The 21447-nt window shown below is 42.8% G+C and overlaps 1 protein-coding gene across 4 annotated transcripts in view; it reads left to right on the forward strand.

Annotated features, from left to right (window-relative positions):
• The first annotated feature begins 212 nt into the window (after nucleotides 1–212).
• Nucleotides 213–21447, forward strand: part of LOC112261350 (phospholipid-transporting ATPase ABCA1-like) — a 40984-nt gene continuing 19749 nt past the window's right edge. For all 4 annotated transcript variants that reach the window (XM_042329715.1, XM_042329716.1, XM_042329717.1 and 1 more), the window contains exons 1-10: nucleotides 213–371; nucleotides 2748–2853; nucleotides 4083–4176; nucleotides 6969–7110; nucleotides 7370–7488; nucleotides 13513–13634; nucleotides 14598–14789; nucleotides 16391–16480; nucleotides 20674–20920; nucleotides 21220–21359. In XM_042329715.1, the coding sequence (XP_042185649.1) occupies nucleotides 2788–2853; nucleotides 4083–4176; nucleotides 6969–7110; nucleotides 7370–7488; nucleotides 13513–13634; nucleotides 14598–14789; nucleotides 16391–16480; nucleotides 20674–20920; nucleotides 21220–21359 (1212 nt within the window). In that variant the 5' untranslated portion in view covers nucleotides 213–371; nucleotides 2748–2787. The remainder of the gene's footprint in view (nucleotides 372–2747; nucleotides 2854–4082; nucleotides 4177–6968; nucleotides 7111–7369; nucleotides 7489–13512; nucleotides 13635–14597; nucleotides 14790–16390; nucleotides 16481–20673; nucleotides 20921–21219; nucleotides 21360–21447) is intronic.

Raw genomic sequence — 21447 nt, forward strand, 5'->3', positions numbered from 1 at the left:
AAATGATTATATACATTGCATGGACGGATTCAATACCGAAATAAATATGTATAGGGCGCCGTAGCCCTCTTAAGAGCTGTTTTTTTCTTTCTCTACACGTGCGTCCCGTTTAAGGAGACAGCAACACAACCAGCCTTGGATCCTTTTGACCGCGAGTTACCTTTCCTCTTCCGAAAGCGGCTGCATTGGCTGCCCCTATAAAAGCTTGGAGGAGAAAAAAAGCAGTTCTGTTAGAACCAGATACAGAGCAGCGAAGACAATAACGGTCGTGAAAAGGCGAATACAAAAGCGTCCATTGGACATTTTCCAATTCAAGGAATTATATTTGATGAACATTGAAGAATTGGAATTTCGCAGCATTAGGGGAAAAGGTCGGTTGTTTTTCTTTACTCGTTTTTGTTGTTTCTTTGTTAAGTGGCTCTGTGGGTGATATGCCTTGTGTCATGCAACATCCTAAAGGAACTTTATTATTTGATATGTACAGAACGGATCTGTATGGTTGCGGATGTATATGGTTGTTTGATTCAGTCTGTAAATCTTTTCAAAACAAAAGCGCATCTTTGCCTCCGCGCCTGTATAGTACGCGACATTGTTCACAACAATCAGCACATGATTTCCAGTGTTTATCCTTAATCAAATGTATTGAATAACTTATGCATTTATGAGGTTTTTGGTAGGATGGGTAAGATGACAAACTGTGGGTCGTGTATTTGATGTCCTCTATCGCATATTACCGTATTGTGTTTGATGAATACAGTGTATGGGCTACAGCATCTGTTGCTGTTCATTGTATGGAAGAGTCTGCGCTACGCTGAATGACCGAAAGTAACCCCTTCCTCTTGAAACAATGAAACATCCAGCATGAAGTTCTGAAATGATTTCGATAATTATATTGCACTGATATGGTTGACATTCGATTACAATTATAGAATGTAACGTCTTAGATTGTGTAATTGTTTTTATAGTGAAATTGTGTTATTGTTTTAATGAATGCTTGTTTCTGATTCATTGATTCAGGCTTGATGTTGTAGTTAAGGAAGGAGATGTTTACCAAACGGGTTATGCAATTATGTTTTTTTTGTCGATCCATCGTTGACCATAGTGGTTGTCATATTGTTATTCATTCGTTTTTTTTTCATAGCCTGTTTCATCAAAGCATTGCATAATTTTGTTATTTTAGCCTTTGTAAGATGTTCATATTCTGAATGCTTTTTGCAATGTTTTGAGACGTAGTTGAAACAATAACAGGCAATTGGATAAAAAGGCAACCGCATTGATTAATTTGGATTTAAAAAATATGATCATCATATGGATATGGCATTATCCTAGAGCAACTCTGCACCAGGCAACCGCATTGATTAATTTGGATTTAAAAAATATGATCATCATATGGATATGGCATTATCCTAGAGCAACTCTGCACCAGGCAACCGCATTGATTAATTTGGATTTAAAAAATATGATCATCATATGGATATGGCATTATCCTAGAGCAACTCTGCACCAGGCAACCGCATTGATTAATTTGCAGAGGCTGTTGTTTACAACTTCTAGGCCTACTGTAGTGGTTTGTTATGGTATGCGTTGAAGCTGATGGAAAAACAATGACTTCCAATGTAACCAATACACGATCTGTTCATTAGAACATCTGTTTTTATTATGCCGGGCCCGGAGGTAGACGATCATACCGATTTTGCCAAATTACATCTTTTGAATAGGCTATCCACCACCCAGGCTACTAATGAAATGTTACCTGCGTAGCCTGCTGGTCCTTCATTCGTCTCGAGAATAGACATTCCAATTGTTTGAGAGCTTGTTGCATCGCCATCATTTTACCTTTATTTAACTAGGCAAGTCAGTTAAGAACATTTTTTTTTTATAATGACAGCCTAGGAACAGTGGGTTAACTGCCTTGTTCAGGGGCAGAACGACAGATTTTTACCTCGTCAGCTCGGGGATTTGATTTTACAACCTTTCGGTTACTAGTCCAACGCCCTAACCACTAGGCCACCAGCCTCCCCAAAATTGATTGAATGGCAAGTTCAGACTAAAAGGACTACATTAAAAGGACACTCTCACCCTGAGCGAAAAAAAGTGCAAACTTTTTCATTGCATTTCTGGTCCCCCGTGGGAATCAAACCCACAACCTTGGCATTGCATGCACCGGCACTCTTACCAACTGAGCCACACAGAGACCCATTCATGTCCTAAAAACTCTGTTGCATCTGAAAGTATTTAATAATACAGCTGGCTATATAATTAGATAAATAGTAACAGCATTTGCCTCGTGCAATTGTAGGGATTGTTCATTTCTGTATCGCAATTGCTGGATTGAATTGAAATGTCATATTATGAGAACATCTGGTAGTTTAGATATGAGTCTTTTTTGTGTTATATTGTGTGGGTGGCGCACCTTCACTTGCCGAGTATCCACTGACTGTTTGAAGATCCAAAAGTCCTTGTGTGTGTTTTTTGTTGTTGTTGTAACAGACACTGAATCTCTCAATTCTGGAAATGCCACCAGTGCACAGAGTAAAAACTGCCCCGATTGGCTAATACAGTCTAGTATCCATTGGGGAATCTGATGGTTATATTTGGTTGGACTTTGACCTATGAGTGGCGAGGTGTCCAGTGGACTCAAACAGCCTGCTTCTCTGGTCTCACTGTGCTGCGTGTCTGCAGTTGGGAGCTCAAAAGCAGTAGGAAAAGGTCCCCGAGTCTCACTGTGTTGTCACTGTGCTCTGCAGTTGGGAGCTGGACGGCTGTAGCATAGGTCCCTGAGGCGAGATGGCCATCTCTACTCAACTGGGCTTACTGCTGTGGAAGAACTTCACCTACAGACGGAGACAGACAGTAAGTAGCTACTATATAGAACAAGTCTATCAACCCCACTTAGATTCTGTGCGATAAGGGGAGCATGGGGCAAAGTGGAATAATAAGCTTTAGTGGTTACAAGGTTTAGTAGAAATACAATGTGTTACTATTGTCGTTTGTGTGGCCAATTCACACAAAGAATAACATCTTCTATTTACTGGTAAAAGGCATGAGATTGTGAAACACCCGTTGAATGGACTTTATTTATCCTTTGAATCATTGAGGATGTTCAGACCGTCGATGACATCAACGTAGCAGGGCGTCAATGGTAGCACAGAGGAGTTTTAAGTGCTCTCTCAAGTACACATTTCCGCAAAAAAAGGTTTGGATTCTGGAACATTTTAAATTACACCGTCGCCTTATCATGTCATCAAACTGTTAAACCTCAAAATCTCTCAGAAGAATCTAAGAACAAGTTACATTTATAGAACAGATCCCCAGCCCCCATTTGACCAATGCTCTGTGAGGATGGGGCTGGGAGAACAGCAGCTGTTGTGGACATATGTCCACCCAACCAACCCTTCTCCCTTTCCACTCCCAGTCTTAGCTAGGATAAAGATTATAATATATTTGCCAACAGCTGATAAACCCCTTAATGGCTGCCTGACTCCCTTATAGTGGTTTGTGGAATGACCCACTTCCATTGTAAAGCAGGACCAGTCCATTCTAAAGGGGATCCTAGATTTTAATTGTAATTGAGGAAATGTCTCATTTAGAATCAAAATGACCCATCCAATATAGTCTAGAATTGGTAACCTGGATTGTAGACTAAAGTACACAAAGAAAGCTTAGAGGTGGGTTGTCTACTCTAGGACAGTGGTTCCCAACCTTCTTTGGTTATTGTATCACCAAGTGCATTTTTCTCTACCCGGAGTACCCCTGAAGTATCCCCTCGTGGGTAGGCCAAGTACCCCTGGTTGGGAACCACTGCTCTAGGACACTGAAACATTCAATACATTTTTTGCATCAAATTTTTGTTTCATCCATGGCCACCCTACTTTGCAAACAATTTAAGGTTCAAAGATTCCTCCTTATCTGCTGTTTTTCCCCAAATAAACAACACATGATTGTATGATTGAAATTTCCAAATGGGTTTTTCTGTAGGGAGACCAGACATCCTTACTATGGTATTAGTTTCACTGTTTGAATGCTGTTTGTCCTGACTGAGTTTATCAGCCTCTCATCGACCTTCTGAACTTCCTTTTCAGCTCCAGCTAATTATCGAGATAATATGGCCGCTCTTCATCTTCTTCATCCTCATATCTGTGAGGATGCATTACCCACCCTACGAGCAACATGAGTGTAAGTAGCCCACACATACACAGAGTGCCTGAAATCACAATGTATTAGCCTGTGAAAGATGATTTTCTGTTTTATGTACATCTGAAGGACAATAAAGCTTTTAGAATTTGAATTGTTCAAATTGACTCAAATCTAGCCTTGTTTATGGTGATTTATTCACTCAGTTATAATGAGGCAATTCAAGAAAAATATTGGTGTCTCGGCCGGGTAAGTAGTGACGCACTAGAGGTCTCATGATATTTGGTCCAAATGCTGTTTCCTGTCATCATTTGTTCCTGTTTCTCATTCTTTGTAGTTAGATGAGTCAGATCACAAGATGGAGGACAACAGGATGCTCGACAGTTGTCCTTTACATCATCGGCCACTAGTGTTTATTGAGTCCAAGACTCTTTGGAAAGCAAAGCAATACAGACAAAAGATACTTCAGGGAAAGAGAGAGCTCATCATTTTTAAAGGACATTACTGTTCGTATCAAAGACAGATAGTCACAACAGAACAGTGGAAGGCAGGAGATTCCCACAAGAAATGTGTCCCAATGGATTTAGTTATTCTAGAACAATGGATGAGGGGAAAAAAATAGTGGGCTGTGTGAACACGTGGAAATGTTCCATAGGCCTACTGGAAAGGAAGAAAAAATGTTTTATTGTCCAATAAATGTCAATGCAGAGAAGAGTACATTCATGTCCTTACCTGCCATGTCTCATCCCAAGCCAAGGTCTTCCTTCTATACAGTTTTCTTAAAAACATCCCAATCAGTTGGTCAATATCCAACTCGGTAGGTCAATATTTGATATATTGACCCGCTGGCCTGTATTACACAATAACAGCTCTGGGAACAGTTTGTTACTTACACAGATAATATATTCTCAACTTTGAGTTAGAAGCTAAAGTAAGAAGCTAAAATACACAGATAATATATTCTCAACTTTGAGTTAGAAGCTAAAGTAAGAAGCTAAAATGGAATTGTTTCTCTCAGTAAAATCAGAGCACCAAATGAAATTGAATTATTGCAAAATTCACCCGAAAACGATAATAAATGAATCTCCATTAAATGAACTTCCTGAATTTAAATGTTTACCAGTAAGACTCCAACAACACTGGACTGTGTAGTATGTTTGTTCACATCAATGGACGTCAGTAGAAGGATGTAAAGCTACTATACTTTCTATTGCCCTCCTTATCTCTATCTTGTCAATACAGGTCTCCAGTAAAGATCTTGGTTTCATCCCAATTGGCATCCTATTCCCTATATAGTGCAGTACTTTTGACTAGGGCCCATAGTGAATAGGGTGCTATTTGGGACGTACATACTGTATTTCACCAGGTCAGAAGGCTATGCCTTTGCCCTCCTGTATAATACAGATATACACTGAGTGTACAAAACATTAGGAAAGGCTGTCTAATATTAAGTTGCACCCCCTTTAAATGAATTGGGCATGGACCCTGCAAGGTGTCGAAAGCGTTCCACAGGGATGCTGGCCCAAGTTGACTCCAATGCTTCCCACAGTTGTGTCAAGTTGGCTGGATATCCTTTTGGTGGTGGACCATTCTTGATACACGTTCTTGTTGAACGTGGAAATCCCAGCAGCGTTGCAGTTCTTGACACACTCAAACCAGTGCGCCTGGTACCTACCATACCCCGTTCAAAGGCACTTACATATTTTGTCTTTCCCATTCACCCTCTGAATGGCACACACACAATCCATGTCTTAATTGTCTCAAGGCTTAAAAATCCTTCTTTAGCCTGTCTCCTCCCATTCATCTACACTGATTTTTAAATGGATTTAACAAGTGATATCAATAAGGGATCATAGCTTTCACCTGGATTCACCCGGGCAGTTTATGTCATGGACAAAGCAGGTGTTCAAAATGTTTTGCGCACTCAGTGTAGGTTGGATAGCAGGCCAGTAGGCTAGGCTATTAAACTCACTGTATGATCCCATAACGGTGGAATGTGAAATAACTATTCAAGTGTTACTACAAAGGCTTGTCAGATCCACACAAACACACACACACATTGACAAAAAAGGAAAACGGGAATACTTCTGTAACATCCTGTTTAGCAGAATGTGCACGTCACCATTTTGTTGATGGTCAAACCTGTCAACTCTAGTTAACTCGGCCGTAGATAGTAATACTTGATTTCACCCATTGAACTAAACAGTATTGACCTCAGGACTGGGTCACGCTAAATAGTCCTACTCTATTTGATTGCCTCACAATCTGCTGGGCTACTGTACAGCAGCAGATAACGGTTTGCTTATAACCTCTTTTTGGCTCGTCACTGAAAGTGAATGTTGATCCAACGGTCACATGAGTCATGTGGTTCACTGAGGCAATTATTCACCAAATAACCCCCCCCCCCATCTCTCTTGGTCTCTGTCCCAGATGGCACCCTATTTCCCAAAATAGTGCAGTACTTTTGGCCAGAGCACTTGTGGAATAAGGTGCCGTTTGGGACGCAGCCTTGGCCTCTCTGTTAGACAACACAGTTCCTCAAGAGTACACGAGGAATCCGTGCCCACGCGAGGTCCCCCGTTGTACTGTACTCTTGCTAAACCAAGATGTCCGCCTGGCTGTTATTTTCGATCTTCTGAATTGAGCCGAGCTGAAATGGACTTTCACTCAGTCCTCCTTGCTCTGCCATTGTGAAATGTTGGGGGACTGACTAAAGTACCCCGTTTACCCAACATAATCATTTGACTTCAGTGGCCATCTGGGCAGCTACATAGGGAGATATTGTGACGTAGAGTGGTGTCGATCATTGACTTTCCCTATTTGTCCCCCTCCAGGCCATTTCCCCAACAAGGCCATGCCCTCGGCGGGCACCTTGCCCTGGGTACAAGGGATCATCTGTAACGCCAACAACCCCTGCTTCCGCCACCCCACACCAGGAGAGAGCCCAGGGCTGGTGGGCAACTTCAACGATTCTATGTGAGTTCATCCCGGAGAACTGACCCTTTTTAAAAAAATGTTTAACATTGACTGATTTGATAGAATGATTTGATTAGTCATGTCTGTGACAAACAACCAAGTAAACAATGTAAGCTAAGACATTAAAACATTTGAAATAATGGACCGTGCCACAAGGAGCATTGTTCCTCCTTTCAGACCCTCAACCCCAGAGGATCAGCATGTGTGTTTTACCACCGTTGTTCCTCACGTCGTCTAATCGTCTCTCTATGAAACACAGAATCTCCCGTCTGTTCATCGATGCCAAGAAGATCCTCCTCTACAGCCAGAATGACAAGAGCTTCGAGGGCTACAAAGTTCTGGTGCGGGCTCTGGGGAAACTACAGAGCAACACGGCAGGTAGGACAGATCACAGTACATAGACCCTGAGCTACAGACTTAAAGATGCATCCCACTGGGCAACCAACTGGTTGAATCAACGTTGTTTCCATGTAATTTCAACAAAGAAATGCAAAGTGAGGATGTTGAATCAACGTGGAAATCTGATTGGATTTGCAAAAAGTCATCAACGTACGGGAATTTTGTCTTTTTTCACTCAAATTTTAACTTAAATTCAACGACATGGTGACATTTTTCTTGTTGATTTCATGTTGAATTCACGTTAGTTGACAACTTAACCAAATGTAAATGAAAACTAGGTGTTGAAATTCCATCTGTGCCCAGTGGGATGTGCATGGATAACCTTTTCGTTGATGCACTGTCCATAAATTTACACTGATTTATATATTTGTACGTATTGTTTATATACTGTATGACATCACATTTTATGTTTGTTTCTGCATGTGATGTTACTGAATCTGATCCTAAGCCTGTGCCCACCTGCGTACATAGGCCCTGAGCAATAGACGCATAGCACGCATACTGATCTGAGTTTGATTAGCCTAGTTTTTCAGTAGGTATGTATGATCACCTATCTGTACATGCCTCATAGCCATAGACGTAGGGTACACACTGTCGACTTGAAGCACATAGTACTGAACTTGAGACTTGTTTGATGGTGAAGTCCTCGTTTTCCTGGGGCAGTACGGTGCAGAGAGTTCAGAGCAAATGTCATGCTTAGATTTTAATGGCCTCCATGAAACCCCAAATTCCTAATGCGAAGAAAAGCAGATTACTGGCGACCATACAGCTCCTAATCAAAATGGGGCCGTTTGGCTCGTAATGGAGGGCAATGGGTGCAGGTTGGCAGCAAAGAAATAGAGTTATTAGAATGGATGTTCTCATTCCGGTCAATGTTCTACGATTCATTGATTGTTCTACGATTCATGAGTGATCCAATCAAAAGCGCGGTGGTCTGAGGGGCTTTGTTAGCCTGGTCCCAGATCTGCTGGGAGTTGGCTAGATGGCAAAAACAAATATGGGACCAGGCTTTGTCCCTTCTAGTAATTCGATTTCTATGGGTGGCATAGCATTGGTGTAATCAGTCCATGCCAGTCCTTGGGTGGGGAGGTTGCTGCTGGGCCAACCAGGGGACAGTGCCCCTGTCCTGTTCTAACTCTTTTTAAGTAGCAGGAAGACCTCCCTGGGCCCACCCATCACAACAGGATACAGATTTAAACTACTGGCCCAATGTTCTGACTGCTATCTCTGTGTCTGAACTGGACCAACCCTGGGCTTGGAATGAGTCTGCATCCTGTTTGAGGGTCATTATGTGCTCTGGTCTCCCCTCACGTGACTGTCCATCTCATTTTAGATGGTGAATAAGTAATCGTATTACCAGCAGGAAAAAAACTGAATACCATTGAAAATAAACTTCTGCACACTGCTCCACAGATTTAATGGATACTGTAATGTCAGCTTTTGGCTCTTGCTGAGCTGCCATTTTCAGAGTGGAAAATACATGGGGCTGTCATGATTTTGGCCCAGGAAGAGTGGGGGAAAGGTCTTTGAGGAAATCAGGTTGATGATAGTATCTTTCCCTTGCATGAGTCCTGAGGTGTCCCAGTCCCCACACCCCTACGTACATATCTGCCATACATATTACCTACCCACTGGGCAAAACAAAATTAACATTATACCAATGTCATATTTCAACGTACAACTGACATTGACCATTAATTGACTTCTTTTGGTTGAATTCCCTAATTAGGTAACATCAGCTGCTGGATGAGCCTCATGGCACCTCATCAAGGCTAACGCTGACACCACTGTTAACCTGTCTGGGAACGGTGTTCCTCGCCAACAGCCAATGAAATTGCAGGGCGCCAAATACAAATCAACAGAAAGCTCATAAATCAAATTTCTCAAACATACAAGTATTAGGCACCATTTTAAATATAAAATTCTCATTAATCCAGCCACAGTGTCTGATTTCAAAAATGCTTTACCACGAAAGCTCCACAAACTATTATGTTAGGTCACCACCAAGTCACAGAAAAACCCAGCCATTTTTCCAGCCAAAGAGAGGAGTCACAAAAAGCACAAATATAGATAAAGTTAATCACTAACCTTTGATGATCTTCATCAGATGACACTCATAGGACTTCATGTTACACAATACATGTATGTTTTGTTGGGTAAAGTGCATATTTATATCCAAAAATCTCATTTTACATTGGCGTGTTACATTCAGTAGTTCCAAAACATGCAGTGATTTTGCAGAGCCACATTAATTTACAGAAATACTCATTATAAATGTTGATGAAAATACATGTGTTATACATGAAAATAAAGACAAACTTCTCCTCAATGCAACCGCTGTCAGATTTCTTTTTTAACTTTGCGGAAAAAGCATAATCTGAGTACGGCGCTCAGAGCCCAAAACAGCCAAAAGAAATATCCGCCATGTTGCACAGTCAACATTAGTCAGAAATAGCATTATAAATACTCACTTACCTTTGATGATCTTCATCAGAATGCACTCCCAGGAATCCCAGTTCGAATAAATGTTTAATTTGTTCCATAAAGTCCATCAATTATGTCCAAATAGCTTCTTTTGTTAGGGTGTTTGGTAAACAAATCCAAACGCGTGTTCAGGTCCAGTCGGACGGAAAGTTCTAAAAGTTATATTACAGGTCGTAGAAACTTGTCAAACTAAGTATAGAACCAATCTTTAGGATGTTTTTATCATAAATGTTCAATAATGTTCCAACCGGAGAATTCCATTGTCTGTAGAAAAGCAATGGAACGAGAGCTACCTCTCATGTGAAATGCGCGTGACTGAGAACGAGGCTGCTGCCAGACCCCCTTAGTCAAACAGCTCTCATCCGGCCGCCCTTCACAGTAGAAGCCTGAAACAACGTTCTAAAGACGGTTGACATCTAGTGGAAGTCTTAGGAAGTGCAAGATGACCCATATCCCACTGTGTATTCGATAGGGGCTGAGTTCAAAAACAACAAACCTCAGATTTCCCACTTCCGGTTAGGATTTTTTCTCAGGTGCTTACCTGCCATATGAGTTCTGTTATACTCACAGACATCATTCAAACAGTTTTAGAAACTTCAGAGTGTTTGCTATCCAATACTAATAATAATATGCATATATTAGCATCTGGGACTGAGTAGGAGGCAGTTTACTCTGGGCACGCTATTCATCTAAAAGTGAATGCTGCCCCCCACTTCCCAAAGAAGTGTTTAAACCATCAAGGCTAACGCTAACACCACTGTTAAACCATTAAGGCTAACGCTAACACCACTGTTAAACCATCAAGGCTAACGCTAACACCACTGTTAAACCATCAAGGCTAACGCTAACACCACTGTTAAACCATCAAGCTGACACATTTTAGAGCTAGCAAATTATTATTATTATTATTATCATTATTACATAAAGGAGCATAAATGAGCTGTCTGTGGTAACCATACTATCACTATTTTACATTGAGAAAAGAGTAGTTCAGAGACTAACATAGGCCTACCACTAAAAGATTAATCGCTTCAAAACAGAACTCACTGACCCCACTTTGGTCTGAGTAGTATTTCACATTCCCCCTCCAACATGCATTTATCGTCAATCTACTCCTGCAGTATAACTTCTCACCTAGGCTTCCTTCCAGAGCCTAGTTAAGATATTACCTGAGATATTCAGTTCATGAAGACTGTGTCAAACACTATTGTGTAATAACTAATTCCAGCATCATTATGTTGTATGCAAATAAAACAAGTCACGTGAACAATCTGGCCAAACGTGGAGAAATGTATCCGTGTTAAAAATACCCGTTTGAATATCAGGACTTAAAAGCAACCAGTGTTACAATTGGTTACTTCAGTGTTTAAAAGGAGTCTTAGGAGCAGATCACAGCTCTGCATCGACCCTCTCTAAAAATCCTTCCGCTATATGAAGCCTTACAGTGAAATGCCGTTATGTCAAAGGGGAGAAAGTTCATGTTGGCATTAGAATTAGTGCCTCGTGTCACAACGGAAGCACTTTAATCTTATTCCTGAAATATATCCACTTTACTCTTCTCTCACTTGGCTGTATGTTTTATATGCTAGACATCGATATGCTGCTGCTTGCGTTTGTCTTTTCGGTTTGTAACCCAGACTAGTTTTAATGTAATGGGTTGATGTGTCAGCCAGACTGACTTTCTGAAAGGTTTCTTAGGTGGGTCGTTTGTTCTTTCGAAGGTCTCTAAACTCCTCTCGGTTCTCTTCCCACTGACGCAAGGACGCGCGCACGCACAATTCTCCTTCTCAAAGAGTTCTGGCTTGCCTAGTGTCCCACATTGTTTGTCCCCCCCGTCGGTCGGTCAAGTTCCAAATCAGTCGGACTCTCATTTCCCATTTTTGTTCTGTTGAATAACACCACAGGCAGCTTCCTTCTCTCAGGTTATTAGACTCAGTCAGTCAGGACCATCATCTTCTGTGTTCCTATATAGTGCACTACTTTTGATCAGATCCCTATGGGAAACAGGGTGGGTCGTTCGGGCCTCAGGTGACCACGACCCTCTCAGTCAGTACGTTTGTTCCACTTTTTCTATCAACCTGAAATGATCTGTAGCCAACTGTCATTTGTCACGCTTGGCAAAGGCGGACATTTTGTTTGTCTGATTGTAGGTTGTTTGTTGAGTCAGAGAAGTTTGGGAACATGTTAAACATATGTCTCCTCATGTCTATAAAGTATTTTTCACCAGAAGCCAGAGCAAGTAGTGACAAGCCTGGATGGCAGTCTGTCTCGTATTGTTGTAGCCTACTTGTTATTGTTTTGGTAGGTCAAAGACACAGCATACTAACCACCTAAGCCAAGTGCAGATAGACGATACCATTTGGGGCTATTCCTCTTTCATGTATGGCTGTACTCTCACTCAGTAGTTAGGGCCCAAGTGCAGATAGGCGTTACCTTTTGGGGCTATTCCTCTTTCATGTATGGTTGTACTCTCACTCAGTAGTTAGGACCCAAGTGCATATAGACGGTACCTTTTGGGGCTATCCCTCTGGTCTTTCACGGCAGTACTCTCACTCAGTGATGTTGTTAGGGCACATCTCCAGTCTCTTTTGTTTCCTGAAGCCAGGATGATTAGAGCTCATTACCACTCCCTGGTTATTTGCTCTAGGGTCGTCTCTATGCTCTGGGGTCGTCTCTATGCTCTGGGGATGTCTCTACAACACACATCACGTCCCCCTTGACCTGCTCCCAGGAGCCTCTGGGGCAGCTAAGTGTTTCCTGTCTAGATCGTGTAAACAGTTGAGTTTTACCTGGAACCCAAAATGGTTCTCCTACAGGGACAGACAAAGTTCTAGGTATAACTTGTTTCTAAGAGTATAGGGTTAGGGTTCTGATCAAGAAAAACTCCTTGGCCCTAGTTATGGGTAACACTCCCTTCTAGTAGCCCACCCCACCCCCCAAGGGGTAATGCTCCTACCATGTATCCGGCAGCTACTCTTGTCACTGTGCTAACTAACGTTTAAGTAAGGATATTTCCAATTCAAGCTGGGAAGGAAGGGACGGGACAGAGTGAAAAGTGAGGAGCCCAGTACTCTCACCCAGTATTTGGGCCAAAGTGGAACGCCCTAGAGTAACCCCAGCTGCGGAGTGCGAAGCAGCAGAGTGCTGAGATGACTTCTCTGGAATGTTCTGACCCAGTGAACACAAAAGCCCCCTGAGCGGGGTAGACTGTGTCCATGATATGTCTTCCCCTCACTGTATCACTCCATGCTGTCCATGCCAGTGTATTAGTATAATATTTCTATTATACCATAGTATTGAGGACTTTACAGTTTTCACCCAAGTAACGCTGTGTATTTGGAGTTTCCCCAGATAATAGACAATCATTTCTCTATTCAAGATGATGAGTTTCGACGCTAAATCACAATTCTATCCGTAAAAACATATTTCTGTCATTTTTTAAATAGATCTGTTTCTAATCATGCAGCGCAGTGTTCCTAGGCAGTCTGTTGAATGTGCATTCCCGTCATCCCATACCAGGTTTCAAGCTGAAGGACTTTCTCCGTGATAAGGAGACCTTATCGTCGTTCCTGCATCGCAACGCCTCCCTATCCCATCACGCCGTCCAGCAGATTGTCGAGGCTGACCTCAACCTAGAGAAGGTAAACATATTGACTGTGTGCAAAGAGAAAATAGAAGGCCGATCTCTCCCGTTTGTCACCACATCGAGTACCTTTTTAAAAGGCAGTCACACATGCCATGACCTTGGTTTGCTGGTATCAGACCGACGGTAACTATATATACCGCGTGACGGCTAAACTCGTAACATCGTGTAATGAAAGGGGGATGAGAACCAAGTCTGTGGCTCATGTCACCCTCTTTCTCGGGGAAAAGAATTAAGCTCAGTTTCAGCAGATATTCATCACTGTCTGTATTTGGAGGGCAGTAGTCACATGACTTTTGCTCCGCCCTCCATCTCTCCTCCATCTTCTGTCTGCCTCACAGTGAGCATGTGCGGAGAAGGGGCTCACACGCATGCGGTGGATCTATTAACCGTATTCCACCCCCACTGTAGATGTTTTATTACCCATCAGCCCCCCCCTCTCTCTGCCCTTTTTCCACAGACAGTCTCCCCATGCATGACTGAAAAGCTGCACTGTGCACATTTTTCATATGTTTAGTTGTTGACCATGTTGTGCGATAGCTATGGCCATGTGGAAATGTAGAAAAATGAAATTTTATTTTATTTATGGGTCATTCCACAAGCAAATATCTTCCTGGAATAGAATTTAAAAAATATTGGGTTTCCAAAGTGTTTCTGATAGGTTAGAAATAACATTCCCCAAACATCTTTGTTTGAGTCATAGGAACATTTTAGAACAGTTTTGTAATGCCTCTAGAGGCAGTAATACTACGAGCAGTGACATGACAACAGCTTTCCTGTGATGATATGTGATTCAAAACACATTTGCCAAATCATTCCTGACTAGGCATTCATCGTGAAAGTTGTCACAGTTAAAGCATGAAATCACAATTCTCCCCGACATCCTCGCAACACATTTTTTTTTCCGTTTCTCAACTGCAAGAACTTGATCCCTGAAATATAATTGAATGTTATCTACCAGGTCCTGATTGGAGGTTTCGGCGTCCATCTTAGAGATATGTGTAACACCACTTCTCTGGAGGAGTTTGTGACCATCTCCGACAAGAATGTGTCACGGCTCACTCAAGACATCATCTGCAAGGCCTCCCCTGATTGGCTGAACAAGGCCCAGGACCACTTCCTGTCCAACCTGGACTTCCTGAAACCCATACGGGTAAGAAACATTTAAAATACTAACACTTTTTAAAACTTAACACTGAACACTTTAACACTGGGGGCTTTAACACTGAACACTTTAACACTGGGGGCTTTAACACTGGGGGATTTAACAGTGTACGCCTAATAAGACAATGCTATAGACCTAGCTAATCTTAATTTGTTCAATCAATGTATTATTAAATGATTGGTCAGTCAGACAAACTGAATAGGCTATTCCCTTTTGCACTCACTTTCACACACACTTTATGACGGGATAATTTAGCCTGCTGACACCAAACCTTCTTTCTTCCGATAAAGAGAACATCATGTTCCCTGGCATGATTACCATTTAGGGTCAGGATTTACCAATCCCTGTTTCTGTACAAGGTTTCTGTTCTTATCGCATAAGAAGAATAAATCCTGTTCCGGTCACAAAACATTCGATTGACAATGAATGCGTCCCTTGTCCCTTTCTTGTAATGGGGGTTGGGGAGGCTGTGAACCCTGTTGTGCCAAGTGTCTGAATATAGACTTTTGGCACTGACACTGGCACTGACACACACACACACTCACACACACACAGGCGCACACGCACACACGCACACGCACACACACAACACACACACCACATGCACGCACGCACGCACACAGACACACACACACGCACGCACGCACACACACACCACACGCACACACACACACACACACACGCACGACACACACGCACACACACACACACACACACACACACACACACACACACACACACACACACAAAGACAAGGAAAAGTTAGTTAGTTAATTTTCAACAATACAGTGAATAGAATCCCTCTACACTTCAGATGACCGTCACACTTGGATGCAGATAAAAGAGTGGTCCATTTTAGCTGACCCAGTTTCGTTAGCTCAGTCAGAACTCTCAGTCCGGGTTGTTGGGACAAGCTTTTGGAAGGTGCCCAAGTGTACAGAACAGTCTGCCAATGCAAAACGCTGTCGCAATGGTCAACTGACACGGGAGGAAATGTCATAAATAGTTGTTGAAATATCGCACCGCTGAATCAGCCGTAATTTCAAGCGGGTGTAAAAGCGAGACTATTTGTTCTGAAAAAGACTAATAGGTTTCCCTCCCTAACAAAACAGATCAGGGATATTAGACGAGGGGTTTGAATAAATAACCCCTGTTCTGAATAGGCCCTGATCCAATATCCACATCATACCTCTACACATAAAATGAAGCCTTGCATTAGGCTTGCATTCTAAGTGGTACACTAATATGGACAATGGATCGCAGCAATATTGAACCTATAAGGAAAGCTGACCCCAGACCTGTACTTAGTGGCTAAGGTGCGCTGAAATGGCACACTTTCCCCTATGTAATGCACTATATAAGGAATCAGGTTCCATTTCAGAACCACTTTTGCAACTAAGTACTGGTCTGGGGTCAGCTGTGAGTGTGCAGCAGCTCACATTTCAGCTGCCCTCTTGTGACAGTCAATAACAGATGAGGTTGAACAGGAAACCCTCTCTGAAGTGTCCCTGGAGAGTGTTTGTTCTCATGTCTTTTATCCCCCCTACCCCCTCTCTCCCATTCTCCCTCATCCTCCTCCCCCACAACAGAAGGACGTGAAGTCCGACCCTGAGGTCGTCCAGAAGGTATCCGCGGCAACCGACGGTCTGCTGGAGAGCTTGGGAGCGCTGGCTGTAGAGGTAGGTACTGTCTGTCAGGAGCACGCACGCACACACACACACACACACACACACACACACACACACACACACACACACACACGCACGCACACACACACACACACACACACACACACACACACACACACACACACACACACACACACACACACGCAAACTGCCTTATCAGTGAAATCATTTGAATGTCGGCCGAAAACAACCACTAAGAGAGCCATCAGTTGTAGTAGTGGTCTGACAAAAACAGGTCCTCCCGCTACACAGCTTTGGACCTCAATGTGCAAACAAAACCAATCTAACCCCTTAATAATAAACAAGCTAGCTTGGTGCTCTGGCCCTCACAAAATGGCCGCATCAAATGGCTGTAACCCTGTCATGTTGTACACAAGGGTAGTCTTTCACAACAAATAGACTGTTTAGTGTCAGCAGTCCAGTTGGTACCAGTCCAGGTCAGGACATGGCCGGGTGCATGCATGCTGACACGATCGTCAGTTGTACGGCGTTTCCTCCGACACATTGGTGCGGCTGGCTTCTGGGTTAAAGCGAGCTGTGTGTCAAGAGGCAGTGCGGCTTGGCACGGTCGTGTTTTGGAGGACGCATGGCTCTTGAACCTCACCTCTCCCGCACGGGAGTTGCAGCGGTGGTACAAGACTGTAACTACCAATTGGGTATCACAAAATTGGGGAGAAAAATAGGTTAAAAAATAAGTACAACAACAAAAAATTCAAAGAAAAAAACAAAAGGAATGTCCACAAAATTACATGGCTGGGGAACGCTAAGAGACTTAGCAGGATGTGCTAGGGGAACAAACAACAATAGATCACCTAGTCACGAGACTCTCTGCCCCCCTGCCGCCTCTTCTCAATCGCTCTCCCTTCCACCACCCCTCTCTCCAGCCACAGTACTGCTGAGTTGGCGGAACATAAGGAAGCCATCAGCTGTGGGAAAGAGAGGTCTTTCCCACTGAAGTGTTTAGCATACGCTCTCTGGCAGAACTGTATGTCAGGGGAAATCCATGGGCAGAGACAAATAAATGTCCCTTCAACTAATGATTGAATGATCCCCTCCCTACTCAACAAGTCAAACAAGCAGCAATGTTACGAGACAAGAGAGGCTACCGGTATGAACGTCTCAAAAACAGAAAAATACACTTTTTCCACCCTTATTCTACCTCAACAACAGCTTTTTGCCATTAGCTGCTTATGTTCCCTGGTGTGAGAGGGAAGAAGCTTAGTTAGCCTTGTTGCGGACTAGCGGTGAGCTGCCTCGGCTCTGAGACATAACCTTTAGTAACCGCTCTTCAGGCTGGAGGTGTGAGGGGTTGCAACAGAACACTGCCTTCCTCAAATGACTCGGCCTGTTTGCATGCTATATGTCTGGCCCGCGGGCGTGAGGCAGAGAGACAGGGAGAGACAGAAAGAGAAAGAGCGAGGCCTTTCTCTGTCAAGGTTCTCACGGTATACGGAGAGCTCTACTTGAGGTGGAGAGGAGAGAAATTCTCCCTCCCATCTCCTCCCACTGGCTGCACTGTTTTTTTCTTTTTTTGTGTGTTTTTGGACGGAGCTGAGGAAGCATGTGACTTGCTGAGACGGCTCCCGGAATCAGCTGCAACCACGGACGCTGAGGGCGGAAAGCGGATCTCATTGTTTGCTGGAATGTCTTTGTTATTCTAAACGATTACACCGTTCTAAGTGATTACACCGTTCTAAACGATTACACCGTTCTAAGTGATTACACCACTCTAAGTGATTACACCGTTCTAAACGATTACACCGTTCTAAACGATTACACCGTTCTAAACGATTACACCGTCCTAAACGATTACACCGTTCTAAGTGATTACACCGTTCTAAACGATTACACCGTTCTAAGTGATTACACCGTTCTAAACGATTACACCGTTCTAAACGATTACACCGTCCTAAACGATTACACCGTTCTAAGTGATTACACCGTTCTAAACGATTACACCGTTCTAAGTGATTACACCGTTCTAAACGATTACGCCGGTCTAAACGATTACACTGTTCTAAACGATTACACCGTTCTAAACGATTACACCGTTCTAAGTGATTACACCATTCTAAACGATTACACTGTTCTAAACGATTACACCGTTCTAAGCGATTACACCGTTCTAAGCGATTACACCGTTCTAAGCGATTACACCGTTCTAAACGATTACACTGTTCTAAGTGATTACACCGTTCTAAGTGATTACACCGTTCTAAACGATTACACCGTTCTAAGTGATTACACCGTTCTAAGTGATTACACCATTCTAAACTATTACACAGTTCTAAGTGATTACACCGTTCTAAGTGATTACACCGTTCTAAACGATTACACCGTTCTAAGTGATTACACCATTCTAAACGATTACACCGTTCTAAACGATTACACCGTTCTAAGTGATTACACCGTTCTAAACGATTACACCGTTCTAAGTGATTACACCGTTCTAAACGATTACAGCGTTCTAAGCGATTACACCATTCTAAGCGATTACACCGTTCTAAACGATTACACCGTTCTAAACGATTACACCGTTCTAAGTGATTACACCGTTCTAAACGATTACACCGTTCTAAACGATTTCACCCCATCTAAGTGATTACACCGTTCTAAGCGATTACACCGTTCTAAACGATTACACCGTTCTAAGTGATTACACCATTCTAAACAATTACACCGTTCTAAGTGATTACACCGTTCTAAATGATTACACCATTCTAAACGATTACACCGTTCTAAACGATTACACCGTTCTAAATGATTACACCGTTCTAAACGATTACACCGTTCTAAACGATTACACCATTCTAAGTGATTACACCGTTCTAAGTGATTACACCGTTCTAAACGGGTTGTTAATTAAAGGATCAGCGTCAATGAAGATATGTTAAGTGTTGGAGGGTCTCAAGTCATCTCCTTGTGGCAGAAAGCCACAAGAACTGTGCAACAATATCCAGTCTGTTTCATTTAATCACGTGTCACATGATATTATCGAACGAGGTTGGATAATAAAGCCAACATATATTTATAGTTCCAGAAAGACTACTGACCTACCCGTTCTCATTCTCAAATGACAAAAGACCTTGTCATGCATAGGTGCGTTAGTTTTAGCTCCGTCCACCGTCTTCACCGTGTTTTTCTAAGATAACCAGCCGCTGAGTCCACTGTGGCTCCTTTTATGAGACAGGTTACTCTCTCTTTCTCTCCATTGTGCAAACACTGATATGCACACCCAGAGCCTGTCTCACTCTCAAGCACACAGGTCAGCCTGGTTTTCCCAACCTCACTTTCACACCTAAAGACCCAGATTAGCTCAATACTCAGTCAAGAAGGGGACCATGGCGCTCTCCTGGAAGTGTGGTTAGTGCGCGTAACCCGGGAATCCAGAGACGCATGAAGGTGTGATGGGTCCGCACTAAAAAAAAAGTGCAACTCTCATTGAAGTTGTAAAATTTTTTTTTTTAAAGGCTTAAATGTTTGTGGATTGTCGGCATGTTTGACCTGGAGTGCACAGTGATCCCGTTGCTATTCGAATTTATTACCGGACACAGAATTCTCACAAGTAGTGTTGACTTGAGGAGAATAAGGATTTGAGTATTTAAAATGTTTTTTAAAAAATCCTTTACTGAAAATATGGGAGGGGGATTGCACAATAGACCACAAAAGCCACATGTTTTCAACATGTTCAAAGCTACCATGCCAACTGAGTGTGTGTGACAAGAACAGTTGCTATATTTGTCCCAGGATGTTAGGACAAGTGTTTTTCGCCTTATGTCTAACAAAGTCTGTTTCCCAAATGGCACCCTATTCCCTATATAGTGCACTACTTTTGACCAGGGCCCGTTGCAGCCAAGGACTCCTACCTGGAATAGCTTTCATTAACTCTTTGAACTCACACAGTACATTGGTTCTAGAACATGTCAGAGTGTTGGCGTAAACATGTCTCAACATGTCTTTGGCACATGTGGTAATCATGTGTTGACATGACACATTACTGTACTATGAAAATACTTTAATTTACGCATACACAAAACACAGTAGAACACAATACACAAATACAAGAGTAAACATTCTAATAAATAGGTACAAGACAAAATCCTAAATAATATGATTCAGAAGATTCAATAGATTCAATATTCAATAGTTTCTTAAATGTACATATTCCTCTCCTCTTCCCCTAGCTGGCCAGTATGAAGAGTTGGAAGGAGATGCGTAACGAGATCCTTTATCTGACGGCCAACGCCACGGGCTCCCCCAGCCACATGTACCAGGCCGTGTCCCGTATCGTCTGTGGCCACCCCGAGGGCGGCGGACTGAAGATCAAGTCGCTCAACTGGTACGAGGACAACAACTACAAGGCCCTGTTCGGTAACCGTGGCGGCAACGGCAGCGACGACGAACCCGTGTCCGCCTACGACAACACCTCAAGTCAGTCCTTGGGTCAACTTCCTGCTCTACAATTCATTAATAGTTTTTACTTGTATCAAACGCAGATCAATTTTGCTAATCATTCTATAGTAAAAAAAAAAGGAATCTCTACACACTTCAATCAGATGCAATTTCAGTTTGTAATTTTTGGTAAAGCTTTTAACAGTTTTGGAGGGGGTGTCCCTGGTGTTATCACAGAGATAGCTACCGTAACCCTCTTCAAAGTGTATAGGCTACTGGATACTCTGCCTAAAGGTGGTGTGATACTAACCTGTGTCCGTCTGTCCTCCGCCCCTCAGCTCCGTACTGTAACAGCATGATGAGGAGTCTGGAAGCCAGCCCCGTCTCCAGGATGATCTGGAGGGCCCTGAAGCCTCTCCTCATGGGAAAGATCCTGTACACCCCCGACACTCCCGCCACACAGAGGATCATACACGAGGTGAGAGACTCTAACTGAAGGAACACAAAGAAGCCTGCGTGAAAAGGAACCTACACATAAATGTTTCTCTACCAACTCGGCATTGAGG

This window comes from Oncorhynchus tshawytscha, linkage group LG11 (assembly GCF_018296145.1).
Source record: "Oncorhynchus tshawytscha isolate Ot180627B linkage group LG11, Otsh_v2.0, whole genome shotgun sequence".
NCBI lineage: Eukaryota > Metazoa > Chordata > Actinopteri > Salmoniformes > Salmonidae > Oncorhynchus > Oncorhynchus tshawytscha.